This window comes from Electrona antarctica (genome assembly GCF_951216825.1).
Source record: "Electrona antarctica genome assembly, chromosome: 4".
NCBI lineage: Eukaryota > Metazoa > Chordata > Actinopteri > Myctophiformes > Myctophidae > Electrona > Electrona antarctica.
In genome coordinates this window covers 38620017-38634498 of record NC_136809.1, presented here as the reverse complement: position 1 = coordinate 38634498, position 14482 = coordinate 38620017, and the positions used below count along the sequence as shown (strand labels likewise).

General features: G+C 42.3%; 1 protein-coding gene across 1 annotated transcript in view; it reads right to left on the bottom strand.

The window, feature by feature from the left end:
• Window positions 1-14482, bottom strand: part of LOC306922397 (glutamate receptor ionotropic, NMDA 2A-like) — a gene marked incomplete at both ends in the record, with an annotated part of 199283 nt that overhangs the window by 56535 nt on the left and 128266 nt on the right. Inside the window, 2 exon segments of the mRNA XM_079499963.1 lie at window positions 1522-1724; window positions 2966-3080. Coding sequence (XP_079356089.1) covers window positions 1522-1724; window positions 2966-3080 — 318 coding nt within the window.

Here is a 14482-nt window from a genome sequence, read left to right as displayed (position 1 = left end):
CGGGCAACTGGCAACCCACACATTCACATTGGGTGAGGTGACAAATGTTAGACGCTATAGGGGGGGTAGTCGCCACCGTTTAAAAATGAATCCTAGTCTACGTGCTGCGCGTTGCCTGGGAGACAGGCTTAACAGCCAACCCTTCCGGGTTCAACCGGAAGGAAAACAATAAAACAACAAAAAAAACATGGATGCACAATTCAAACATACATACATAGGGACACACATAGCTCCGTAATGGAGCGGAGGCACCGCTCAACAATATAGACATTATGATATAACAACTAGAGTTATGTCTCGCATGCATAGTAGTGTCACCTCCACGCGCAACCCCATGCGTAAGCTTGTATTCAAGCTTGTGGGTCAAACCCATTGGACGAAAGCCTGGAAACTGTTTTGACTTGTTCATGTACAGTATTGTGCCCCCAGCTGCACTACCAGAGGCCACCAGGAGAGCCGAGCTTCCACTTCCACATGGGTTATGTTGGGGGCTTGCATGGTCACGACCTAATGCAGAGAGAGTCTATAGGGCGGGACTTCCATCACATACTTGGTCACATACTTCCCCCGGAAACAGTCTCATATATATTAGACCAATGACAACAACACACGTTTCATGCACAGAGAAGGCAAACAGATCTGAAAAGCCTCAGCGTAAGTTCCTTGGCCGGTAGGTCATTCCAGTACTTTCCAGTACTTTCAACAACAAGCTAGGTCTCGCCCAGTGTGCATAGATGCCGTGCTTTAATGGTCATATTTTACGTATACTGTCTCTGTCGGGTGGAAACCGCATATGTCCAAATTACTTTTCAGGATTCAAATAAAAAATATTGCAAAATAAGCTGTAGGAATAATCAAGTACAGTAAGTTAAAAAACGCATATATGGAAATATGAGGGTTTTTTTGCCTGTCAGCAACAATAAGTACAACTAATTAGACAACAACAACAATACTGGCTGACAGGTGTGCGTTATTTGGCATGGGGACCAGCTGTTGACTGGACTCCATAGTTAAATGTCAGCAGTATAGACTGAACCACTGCTGTGGAGCCAACTGTCTCCTTTCAAAGTTTAAAGACAAATTAGTCAGCCAGCCAGCGTGCTTTCTGGTCTAGAGGGGCGGGCGCGCATGGAGCAAGCGCTGGAGAAATATTGGTTCACCGATCAGAGCACAAGCACATGATACAGTATTTGTTGCTGTCCGGAAGAAACCACCTAACTCCATTTCTGATGTTTTTATTTTTTTTTAAATCTGTGCTATTGAACACCTTTTACGTCTGTGAGTTGATTAAAAAAATATTGAACCAATGAAAAGTATTAAAAAGTGCTTAGACAAAAACCTTCTAACTCCACTTGAGCTGGATTTTCTTTTAATTTCCTGAAAATGTTACATTTTGGAGTTAGGTGGTTTCTTCCAGACAGCAGAGATATACAGCACTTACGTACTCCTTAATTGACATGCTTGCGGAAGGGCACAGAGTTACACATACAGGTGATACTACAGTATATATACAGTACTTACCTCTTGACGTGCTTGCGGCAGGGCACAGAGTTCCTCATGCAGGTTCCGGTGAGGATGTCCACGTCGTCCACGATGACGAAGGGCTTCTCCTCCAGCGTGACGATGGACAGGTGGTTCTCGTCGGCGTCCTCGTCGCCGTATGAGTTGTACCGAGGCCACACCGGGAACATCAGGGCCAGCGTCTGGTTCTCCCAGCGGCCCATCTGAGCACACGCACATGCGCACAAACACATGCACGCACGCACGCACACACGCATGCACGCACGCATGCACGCGCACACACACACACACACACACACACACACACACACACACACACACACACACACACACACACACACACACACACACACACACACACACACACACACACACACACACACACACACACACACACACCACAGGAACATCAGGGCCAATGTCTGGTTCGCCCAGCGACCCATCTGGGACAACATTCCTCCGAAATTAAATTCAAATATTGGTCTTAAAAATTGGCCACGAATATCACTTTAGAGTCAGTGAGTCAGAAAAGAGACGGGATCGGCACAGTATATCCTCAGTGATTTAACTCTGGGAGGTTGGGTCCATTTGGTTTCAGAGGCTGGGTCCATTTGGTTCTGTCTGTTCTGCACGCCCTCAGAATTAAATTGGCACTCATTACAACAGCATTGGTGGAAAGTTACTCATGTTCTGTGCTTAAAGCGGCACTATGTAACTTAAATATTTTTGTCCAATCAGTATGGTAGACTATGTAAATACAATATAACTTGTAGAATCTGTATGGTAGGCTATGTTAATACAATATAAGTACAATCTGTATGGTAGGCTATGTTAATACAATATAAGTACAATCTGTATGGTAGGCTATGTTAATACAATATAAGTACAATCTGTATGGTAGGCTATGTTAATACAATATAAGTACAATCTGTATGGTAAAGTATGGTAATACAATATAACTTATATTGTACAATCTGTATGGTAAAGTATGGTAATACAATATAACTTATACTGTACAATCTGTACGGTAAAGTATGGTAATACAATATAACTTATACTGTACAATCTGTATGGTAAAGTATGGTAATACAATATAACTTATACTGTACAATCTGTATGGTAAAGTATGGTAATACAATATAACTCATACTGTACAATCTGTATGGTAAAGTATGGTAATACAATATAACTTATACAATAGGGGTGGTTGTATTGTGTCTCCCTGCTCTGAGACATTTAGATTGTGTCAAAGGTCTCAAATGTTGACGCAATAATCAATACTTTTCAGTAGTAATCAGTACTTTTATTCAAGTCAATTTTTGAATACATTACTTGTTGTCACAGCCTATTTCTATGTTGTGGTATTTACGTGTGTGTGTGCGTGTGTGTGTGTGTATGTGTGTGCGTGTGTGCGTGTGCGTGTGTGTGTGTGTGTGTGTCGCACCTTCTCCCATACTCGCTCATTGTTCAATACGATGACGATCAGCTTGGGGTTGGCCTGGTAACCGTCCTGTGTGAAGGACAGGTCCCGCCCCTCGTTCCACACGTGCATCATGTGTCTGAAAACAGAGACACACACACACACACACACACACACACACACACACACACACACACACACACACACACACACACACACACACACACACACACACACACACACACACACACACACACACACACACACACACACACACACACACACACACACAGATTAAAGCTCTCAGTCGTGTGTGTGTGTGTGTGTGTGTGTGTGTGTGTGTGTGTGTGTGTGTGTGTGTGTGTGTGTGTGTGTGTGTGTGTGTGTGTGTGTGTGTGTGTGTTTTTGTTTGTGTGTGTGTGGATAGATTGACATGAATTGACCCTGCAGGGGGAATTCAGTCGCCATGCATGAGGCAGCACAACAGCTAAATTACAGTTACATGGTTAAAGGTTAAAGACGACTCTACACACAACCTAGTCATGATTGGCTGCCTACTAACGACCGACCAAGTCATGATTGGTTGCCTCCTAAGCCAATGGGAGTCTGAACGGCATAAAAACCCATACTCTGAATGCCGCAACACGGAGCGAGTGGCAACAGCAGCTAATGTTATGAGCTAACTGGAGCTACAGGAAAGCCATAACAAAACACAGTGTGAGTGAACCAACAAAAGAACGTCGGACACGATCGAAAACGGGCACCACAAGAGCTTGTTGTTATGATGACTGAGTCATTTTTTTGTTTTTTATTTGCGCAGAAAATCTGCTTCGTTTTGAAAAAAATATGATGTGGCTTATTGTCGGTATCAGCCGGTAACACGCAGGAGTCTGTCCCCGTTAACTTACAATGTGCTAGACCCCTGGGAGATGGATGCTGAGGTGGAGCGGCACACCTACCATCAGCTCCCAGTAGCCTACTTACCGCACAACTTGCCGCACCCAAGCCGTGCTACTCATACGCTGAGTTGGTGGTGCTCGGGAACAAACCCATGACCTTGTGGTCCGAAGGCGAGAGCTCTACCGAGCATTACACGGACACTAAATGTACGGGTAATGTTGCTTCATCACCTCAATATTATTGTGCTTTTGATTGATTGATTGATTGATTGATTGATTGAATACTTGAATACAACACGTGGTAAAGTAAAATATTAAATACGAGGTGAAGTGAAAAATATGTTTTTCATTTTACCTTGTGATTGGTCAAACTTCAAAATAAATTGACCGAAAAGGCCAATTATTTCACCACAACTTTAAGGATATAAGGATAAGAGAAAACAAGTCCTGGAGACGTGTTTCTATTGTGGACAGTGTGGGTGTACTCATAACACAAAACAGGAGTTAAACTAAATTAATCAGCCAACATAAACGCTCCGGGTGTGTAACAGAATTAAGAGTGGCAATAATACAAGATACAGTAAGTAATACAAGATACAGCATGATAAAAAGAACCACCACACAAAGCGAAACACCATCAATAATTGATGACACAAATACTCTTAAATTACTCCACCAGATGCCAAGCATCACCATGGCCCGAGAGACTTACAGGAGAAACAGAAGGAAACGCTAAGAAGGAAAAGAGAGAGAATCGTTATAACCGCAGAGTTGCTCCGAGCCACGGTCATTTGAATTCTTCTGTGTGTGTGTGTGTGTGTGTGTGTGTGTGTGTGTGTGTGTGTGTGTGTGTGTGTGTGTGTGTGTGTGTGTGTGTGTGTGTGGATGCATGTACCTAAGTATGCACCGACGTTTGAGATAATGACTTAAACCTTCTTTAATCAGTGCCAGAGGGAATATCCTTTTCAAATCAATGCTATCTTCCCCCTCCGTGTGTGTGTGCATGCGCACACGCACACACACACACACACACACACACACACACACACACACACACACACACACACGCGCGTGTGTGTGTGTGTATGTGTGTGTGTGTGTGTGTGTGTGTGTGTGTGTGTGTGTGTGTGTGTCAGAAGAGAGCTTATGCATGAGTGTGTGCGTGCGTGCATGTGAGCGTGAGTGCGTGCATGCGCATGTGTGTGTGGGAGGTGGAGAGTCAAATGCTACATAGCGTTTCCCCATCAGCATTCTCCATCGATTTCTTCGCCAGATTCACGCCTGACAGACCAGTCAGTGGTGCAGCGCGAATGCCCTCTCACACGCACGCACGCACGCACGCACGCACGCACGCACGCACGCACGCACGCACGCACGCACGCACGCACGCGCGCGTGACACACGCACACTTATGCAAAGGCTAAAATGTAATTTAGATAGACCTCACGTTCATTTGTAGACCTGGCGGTATAGTTTCAATGTACAGATGATACCGTTTAGACCGCATGATAGGTTCTTGGTTTACCTATGATCCTAGATTACTATCTCTATGTATTTGATGTATTACATTGTGTTTACCTTGCTCACTGTGTGTCGGACTAAAAGCATCTGCTAAACATATTAGGTTTCCACCCGATAGAGATGATATTGTACACGCCTCAATTTCCACCTACTGGTGGCATATACCAGTGGTTCTCAAAGTGGGGTCCCAGGGGGTCGCCAGCGACATTAATATATAGCCTCAAAATATGTAAATTGTAAATAGTCTTAAGGTCCTTGCAGACTAGACGCGTTTTTCGGAAACTCTCTGTCTGTCTGTCTGTCTGTCTGTCTGTCTGTCTGTCTGTCTGGCTCTCTGTTATCCTACATTTACGCAATCACTAAAACCAACACACAATTCCAAACAACCGTGATTGAGTACACACAGTACAGTACAGGTTCAGTAGCAGTACTGTACATCCTGCCAAAAATGTTTGAAGTTGAAGCACTCGGCCCTACTGGTAAGAGGTGGGACTGCAGGCGGACCCGTGGATTTATGACGAGGAAACCCTGTGCCGCTGTAGTTTAACATTGAGCGCCTGTTTGCACTTCCTAGTGCCGTTCTTCCGGGTGCTTCAAAACGCCACTGAGTAACTTACATCGAAATGAGTAGCGGGGGGCGGGGCTGTCGCTCCGGTTCGGTCTCTATCCATGTATTACTCTATGCCTCAGACCCACCACATTCTAAGTGGTTGAGAGTGAGATAACAGGCCATTACAGATTTACAGTTTGGCAGACACTCATTATCCATCAGAGTGAGTCATGAACCCCAGTCTGTAAAGGACAAGGTAAATGGTGATGTAAGCAGAGTGAAAAGAAAGTAATTTAGTACCTCAAAGACCCCAGGAATCCAGGATACCAGATAAACATCAAACCAACACAGCAAAAATCCATATAGTTACTTCCCTCCTACTTTCCTCTTCTACTTTAACCTGCTTTCCTCCTGCACAAGTACATTTATACCACTGAGACATGATCTAAATGTTGCAATACATTGATTTAATACTTTATTAGACAAAATTTTAAACTGCACAAGTGACAGTCAGACATTTAGCCTAAAAGGATAACACAAATACAGTAAGTCCTGGGGACATGTTTCCATTGTGGTCTTATATCTATTCAATATCAACAAGAGCATACTGTACCATATACATTCAACAAAATTTTATTTTAATCATTAAAATAATGAAAACTAATTTTATACATTCAAATAATCAAAACGTGACGCTTCGCGCCACATTTCGAGCTTGTAGATATTTTAGAAGTACGGTGTTAATCTCCGAAAGAAATACGAAAGGTTAAAATACGGAGATAAGAGGTTTCTGCCCAACAGTGACGATATGGAGTTGGCGCCTTGGCGGTCACTGAGAAGGCCCTGTCTGGGGACCCCCAGGACCTATGACAGGGCCCTGGGGACCCCCAGGATCTATGACAGGGCCCTGTCTACCTCCTGGGAGCCAGGAGGTAGACCTCGGCGGACCTGAGGGAACGGGGGAGGTCAAAGTTCATAGAGGAAGCGGGGGAGCTATGGACTTGAACTGTGCTCACATTGCGTGAGTGAGGAGAATGTTGAAGTGAGGTCATGTGTCAGTGAAGGCAGTGGTGTAAAGTAATAAGTACATTTACTCACGTTTCTGTACTTAACCGTCTTGCCGCCAGCATTAAATTGTGCATTGCCAAGGTTTTATCGAGCATAACACTTATTTTGAAGAGCCAAATATCCGTAACCGCATGTTACAATGACAAAATGCTGTGTGGCTGACTGTAAGTGCTAAGGAACGGTGGCTAACGTTACGATCGGTTCAAAACATGAATTAAAGAATATAAACCCTGGATAACGTAGCTACGCTAGACGATTAATGTAACACTGTTTTCTACGGTTCTGGCGGGCTGTACTTTTCTGAAGTGTTTTTTATTTTACTGGGGTATTTCCAATTTTCAATTATTTTACTTCTACTCTCAAAGGCAAATATTGTACTTTTTACTCCACTACAACTTTCTACTTTTGGTAGGGCTACCTTTGCACTTTTACTCAAATGTAATTCCGGACTTTTACTTGTAACACAGTATTTCTACATTACAATATACATTTTTACTTTCAGTCAAATTAAAGTAGGAGACGGGTTATCGGTCAGTCGGAGACGTCTCCTACTGACCTGGTTATCGGTCAGTAGGAAACTCTTTGAGTCCTCCGCCGGTCATCAAATTATTGGGTTAGGAACGCGACACAAACAAGTAAATCTCCATGAATTCAAGGCGTCATGGGGTGTGTAACAGACAGAAAATAAGTCATTCTTTGGGTGAACTACTCCATTAAGCACCGTTCTAACCCTTACCATACAGCAGGGCTCTTTAAAGTAGGTGCAGATGCGGGTGCACCCTAGGGTGCCTCCAAGCAATTCCAGGGGTGCCTCAGAATACTATTTGGAATTTATAACTTCAGTTATAACCACTTAAACCCTTCGTTCTTTGTAAGGACAGAACACCAAATCTCCTTGCTAAAAAATAGCAGATCTACAAGCTCTGCTAATTTGGGTGAAAGACACGCACGCACGCACGCACACAGAGCGCCACAATTTGTAAATGATCACTTGACTGCATCGAACAGCGATTCAGCAGTTAATTAGCAGCCGTGGCACGCAATTCTATTTCTGTGGAGCTAGGGCACCAGGGCTGTTAACTTCGCCTAAACTCAAGTATTGCAAATGGAAGTCAACACGCATAATGACAGTCATTTCACTGCTTATGGCAGGTTGCCAGCTCCAATCTAACCTAGCGGTTGAAGGCCACAAAAAAAATAAAAATCCAACACAATTCAGACACATCTAGGCCCCAGTGGGGCTGTTCTCATCTGCCGGAGAGGTCGAGTTAAATCATATTCACATAAATATCACTGTGTGTGCAATGCATGTCGATAAGAGAGAACGATGCCACTTTGTCGTCGTTGTTGTTATTGCTGTTGTTTTCATGTCATATCAAGAGCTGGGGAAAAGCCTGGTGGCCTTTCACTGCTGTAATGGATGTAAGTAATGTAAGCCTGTCAATGCTATACAGAGTCACACGCATGCCAATTGGCATGAAGCATGTTGTCACTATCGGTGAAGAAACCTTCTATGTCCAAAAGAATATGAGAACGCTCAAATCCACAGACCTCGGAACGGCCGCCACCAGGTCTTCTTAAACGTAGCCAGACGTTTTTATTTCCAGGGAGAAAAAAAAAAGTCCACTTCAATTCGGCATAGAGTAGCGCAAACGTCGATCACTCTCTGCTGATTTCTGATCGTCTGCACCTTTGTTAAATTGACGCACACACGCACACCTGTACACACACACACACTCCTCTCTCTCTCTCTGTCGCTCTAATTAATTAGTCTCATGTCGCGCAGCTGCGTCTAGATTCTCCCGGCGGATCCTGCCGGGAGCTGCCTTATATGCCATAGAAAGCATAGGTGGACCCCAGGCTATCTTAAACGTAACCAGGCTCAGTAAAACTATATGCCTACACCTAACCTTTTTCCTAACCTTATCCTCAGTAAAACTATAAAACCTAACCTTATACAGTAGTTATTCCTAAATGTAACCTCAGTAAACCTAACCTTATTCATAAACGTAACCTCAGTAAAACTATGCATAAACCAAAGGCGGATTTTATGGCGGCCAGGGGTCGTCACTACACTCGAAATATGTTCAATAAAATATTTCTTGCATGCACCTTTTAACACCTTAGTAGCCTAGAACTATTTAATCCATTTCATCCATGTGCTCATCATTTATAGCGCACGGACCACTTTTACCGGCGCACCGGAAGTTGGTGTGCATGTCTGTGTAGCAGCTAACAATAGCCACACCACTCTAGAGTCGATCACTTTTGTCGTGTCACTTTTCGACACGTCATCGGATCGGGCAACAAGCGCTCCTAGGCTCTAGAGCGATGTGAACGGTTTTGTTATCATTCATCTCCGTCCTATTTATCAATCTCCGGCTTGGGCACTTGACCATGACCTTGAACTTGGCGGAGAACTCCATGGTGTTAACTAATAATAAAATAAAATAATTGTGAGAAATATATTTGAATTCTATTAGTTTTTCTTTTGTAATAAATTCATTTTAGAGTAGTCATGTGACATGATTCTATTTTCGTAGTGACTTGCGACAGAAGTTACAGCAGGTTCAGGACCTCTTCCTATACCTCATGTGTTACCTGTAGTGTGATCGATCTTTCATTTAGAAACTCAGCAATAAACATGGATATCCGTTGATCTTAGAGAAAAACACTGTGGTCCCAAGCAGCCTATTAATCAGAATTCCCCACACAGATAATTGGGAAAAAACAAACGATCCCTATCCACTGAGCCTATTACAAGCATGCCTGGAGCATTCTGTTACAAAGAATGCTGTCTTTTGTTTTCGTGTTAATCGTGGACATAATATCCAGGACGCAAAAAGACGTTTACTTCTAAGCTAGGTAAGACAATGAATGACACATTACATTATTACAGCCTACTGCATTGTGAACTTTCTGTACTGTGTAGCAGATGTGTGCGTGGCTGTGCGCTGTGCGTAATAATTTGGATCAGTAGGCTGTGCTTCAGTTGTGTGCGCTCACGTGTATACAGTATAAAATATGAAAAACAAATAACATATACTGTATGTGTGACATATAGTGGTCTGTCACTGTTTTGTGTCGCTGTATACACATGCTCTGGTGGAGCAGCAATACACAGCAAACACAAAAGGAACAGAAAAGAAGACAGAACTTCTTTTCTATTCCTTTTGTGTTTGCCACTATGAATAAGACTATGAATACTGTAAGTGCAGCAGTTAAACATGTTGCTCAATCCCCCCTAGGGAAAATGAGAAACTCTGCCTATGGCCTAAACCTAACCTTATTCCACAAGAATACAAGAACCGCAGGGGGCGAGTGCGTTTTGGGAAGAGCGTTCCGGTTTTCGTCCAAAACCTTTCATGAAATGGAAACAATGAACCTGGGTTACAACGGATGCACTGGAACGCAAAATTCTCAGAAAGTACACCTACGTACTGTAGTGAATATAGTCTATGATTAAAGTATATCCTGTTTCTATTTTGTTCTATTTTGTTGCTGTAGCCGAAACCTCTCATCTCCAACATTTTTTTGGTAATTCAATGTCCGACTTGATCATACTAGCGTCACACAAAAGCATCAAAAGCAGCAGATCTGCAAGCGTTTCGAGCTTGACAACCTGCTACTTTTGCTATTTTTTTATTTGAACCTTGAAATGCAACAGTTTTGGACATATGAGGTTTCCACTGTGTCATAGAAATTTAGACTGCAAACATATAATAATACCCCTTTATTGCACTCTGATGTTATCTTATCTGTGACACCCCTGTGGTGCTGGTTGGTTACTTTATTACTGGCCCAAATTCCTTTGGGCTATGTTGGGGGATGTCTCTTGTGGGAGTGGAGACTATAAAGGCTGTGGCCTTATGTTTACTCAGAGAGTCAGACTGGGGTCTTCCGTTGCATTGAACTGGTCATGTAAGTTCCTGACTCCTTACTCGAGTAAATCTCTAATACTTCCAAACTATGAATCCTTGTGTTGCCTCATTATTATGTCTTCCTGAGCATGTGTCCCACAGATTGCCATAACATTTTGGAGGTTTCCTACCGAGATGGTGTGCTAAATGCTGGACTTGGCGGTCGTCGGCTTGGTGAGTAAGTTCATTCTTTCGGGCTGGGCCGACGACGTGCGCAAGTGAGTATATGGGTGTCTGTTTGGATGTTCAGAAAATGAGGTATTGCTTTTATTCGGGGTTTTAAGGTATTAGTGATGAAATTTGGTTGTGATCACGATAGGCATTTTTTGATGGCCTATTTAAAAGAGGGAAACGAAAGTTTTGCCTTTCATGTGCATGCCATGAGAGACGGAGGAACAGTGTTTGGTTGGTTGAATGACTCAAGATGGTTAGACAAGGAGGTCTGACAAATGGTACCAGTGTACATTTGGAAAAAAGAATAGTCTATTCAATAAATCACTCATTACGTTGCCTGCTGTCTAAAAAGGGGGACTAGATCCTGCCTTAGGGTATCCTTGTTGTTTTATGAAGCAACAAAAAATTGGCTAGCCAGAGTGTGTGTGTGTGTGTGTATTGTCCTAAGTCCTAAGTGTATGTCTGTGAGTGTTACATGTATGGCCTAAAAAGGGAGACAAGTTGTCTTGCCTAACTTCGTAGCTACTGAGAAGGGAGGTTGATCCTCGCCTTATACTAGGGTACCTTTGCTAACAGAAGCATAAAACAATTGTGAAGCGCTATGTATGGATATATCATTTGAAAATGAATGTGAATGGTCTGTCATGAAAACTGATTGAGTGTTGAATGGAGTGGTCTGCTGTATGTGAGTGTGTGAGAGACAGAAAAGGAGTGTGAGAGGAAATTGTGAAAAAGGGATGTTAAATAGTTAACAGCCTAGAATGAAAATGAAGATATGAGAATTGATATAGAGATATATTAAGGTAAAGTAATACGTTTTAAATCATATGATGTCATATGATTCTCGAGACGAGAAAATGGAAATAGTTCCAAATAGGGATAAAAATAAGGAAGTAAATAGTACCTACAGTATGTGTATGAGTGAAAATGCTCAAACTTGTGAAGAACATTTTTAGGGCCAGGAGAAGATATTTAGGTGCATTATGTACAGTTTCTGTGTCGAAATGTGGGCTAGAGTAGTCAACAGGTGAAATGGTAGTCAAAATAGTTTAATCTATTACCTCACTCAGTTATCCTGAGTGTGGGGCTAAAGTAGCCTTGATGAAAGAGTAGCATCGATGACTGGTTTACTAGTTATCACTTCATTTTGATCAAGTGACTGTCTAATATAGACTTATTTATCCTTAGCATGGCATGGTAGCTAGCCCCTGAGGGCTATTACGGTTCCCTTTTAAGGGGAGTTGTCGTGAAATTTAAAATTGTTTTATGTAGACAGAATTTAATCTAAATTCCCCAGGCAGGCCATGCCCTGATTGATATTAAAAGTTAGTTTAAGTGTTTAAAATTAAGTGGCTCTTTAGTTCCTAGAGAAGTGAGCCTTGCTAAGCCATGCACCATACAGTATAGGAGGCTATCGCCTGTTTTCTGTAATATACGCAGCTTGATGTATAAGTATGCCCCTGGATATTCATGTTGTAAATCGCTCTGAATTAAGAGCGTCTGCTCAATAGTAAATTGGACAGTGTGACAGTTAGTGGAGTGAGATTGAGATAAAGATTACTTGAGACTGAAAGAAAGTTTTTTTAAATGACAGATCTACTGCGTGCGCGCGAACCTAGTTATTATAAGCACGTTGTTTTAATTGTAGACAGATTGGAGAAAAGAAAAATGCCAAACAGTATGGTAATGTTAAAGTGTTTAAGGTAAAACAGAATGGATAGGTAAGATTAGGATAGGAACACCGAATAGGCCGAAAATATTACAGAGCAGTGTATGCAATCAATGCATTCAAAAGAGCTGAATCATTTACCACCTACAGTATATTGCGTCCTTTTTACCCCTAGGCCAACTCGTAGTGTTAGGGTTAATTTAAGAACGTAAAATGGGCTGGGGGAGTAGTAAAGTAAGCTCCAAGCCGTCGGCCTGTGAAAGCAGAAAAGATGCAAAGAATGTGGAGTCTTCACTCCATGTGGTACACAAATAATGCCTGGGGCTAGTGTTTTAGTCAGTATAGGGAGAAACAGCTGGTGTTCTATTTAAGGACTTAGGTCTTAGTGAAAAATGTAGTGTAAGTCATAAGTATACCCGGTTTGTGTTGGGTTGTAATCGACAGTATGTCTTAAAGTGTAATCTACAGTAGGCCTATGTCTTAAAGTATATACAGATTTGAAATTAATTTTGAAAGTCCAAATAAGGCATAAAATAAAATGAGTATGCCCGCATGCTGATAGCTTGTGACGGTGATTGATTTGATGACATTATTTGAAGGACAGGAACCCAAAAGTTAAATATGGAATAGAATATAGCAGCTATAATTGCAAACTTTAGTGTACAGTGGATTGCAATATTATGCAAAAATAAATGTACGGCTGTCGACAACACCTCATCCTGTTCTGTTGGAAAGAGGATACCACATGGACGGGTCCAAACTACTGGTTTTGTTTTTTCCAGTATGAGGGGGCAACTCTGTGTCAGGGTTGAGAAGAGAACGAACTGAACATTGGACATTGGTCACTAGCATTGGACATTGATGCACTGACATTGCAAACAGTGATGGGGGATCACTGGACAATGATACGATCGGAATCTGAAGGAAACAAAGATTCTTGAATCGGAATCCCGACATGAAGGAGTACGCGTTGGTGACAACTGAATGCGAAAAAAGCTGTGCTATTTTTGTGGCTGATTGTGTTTCTCTCTGCAGTATGGTGGAGGGGTGAGGTGAAGCTGACAGGTGTACATTGGGATCGAATGATAGTGAGTAGCTACAGAGTTGCATTTGTTCCACTTATGGCTGCTATAAAACAAAAATAGGTTGTATTTACTAAAATATAGTAGTGATAAATACTGTGATCTCACTGACAACTGACAAACTCTTAAAAACAGAGTTTGACTTTTTGTGTCCCATGCAGGACGTAAAATGATCTTATCAGTAAACAAAGGGATTTCCAGCTGTTTCAGGGCACTTATCTAAGTTCCTGTGACATGGTCAATAAAACCCCCTTCTGGGAATAGACGTTTAAGTGCTGCCAAGAGGCTTCATTCGGCTAAAAATTCAGACCAAGGTATAGTGAAAGTACAAGTTAATTTAGTTCAATTAGTGGTGCCGAAGTTATGAGTGGGTTTAGCAAAAAGGTCTATTGATTACATGGCTGTTATTGATGTATTGGCTGTATGAGTTAATTTTAAGACATACTGTACTGATGTAACCTGTTTACATGATCAGATTGTGATCAAGCTTTAGGAGTAGCCTATTGTCAAGGAATTTGGGTTGACCTGGTTGAACCTTCCAGGAAGCGCCAGGGCAGCTGTGTTTCTTATCTCTATGATGGTAGGCCAGCTGTGTTTTGATTAGCCTGGGGAGGGTGATGCTATGTTGAGAATGTAAAGGCATACTATGATCAGCTGC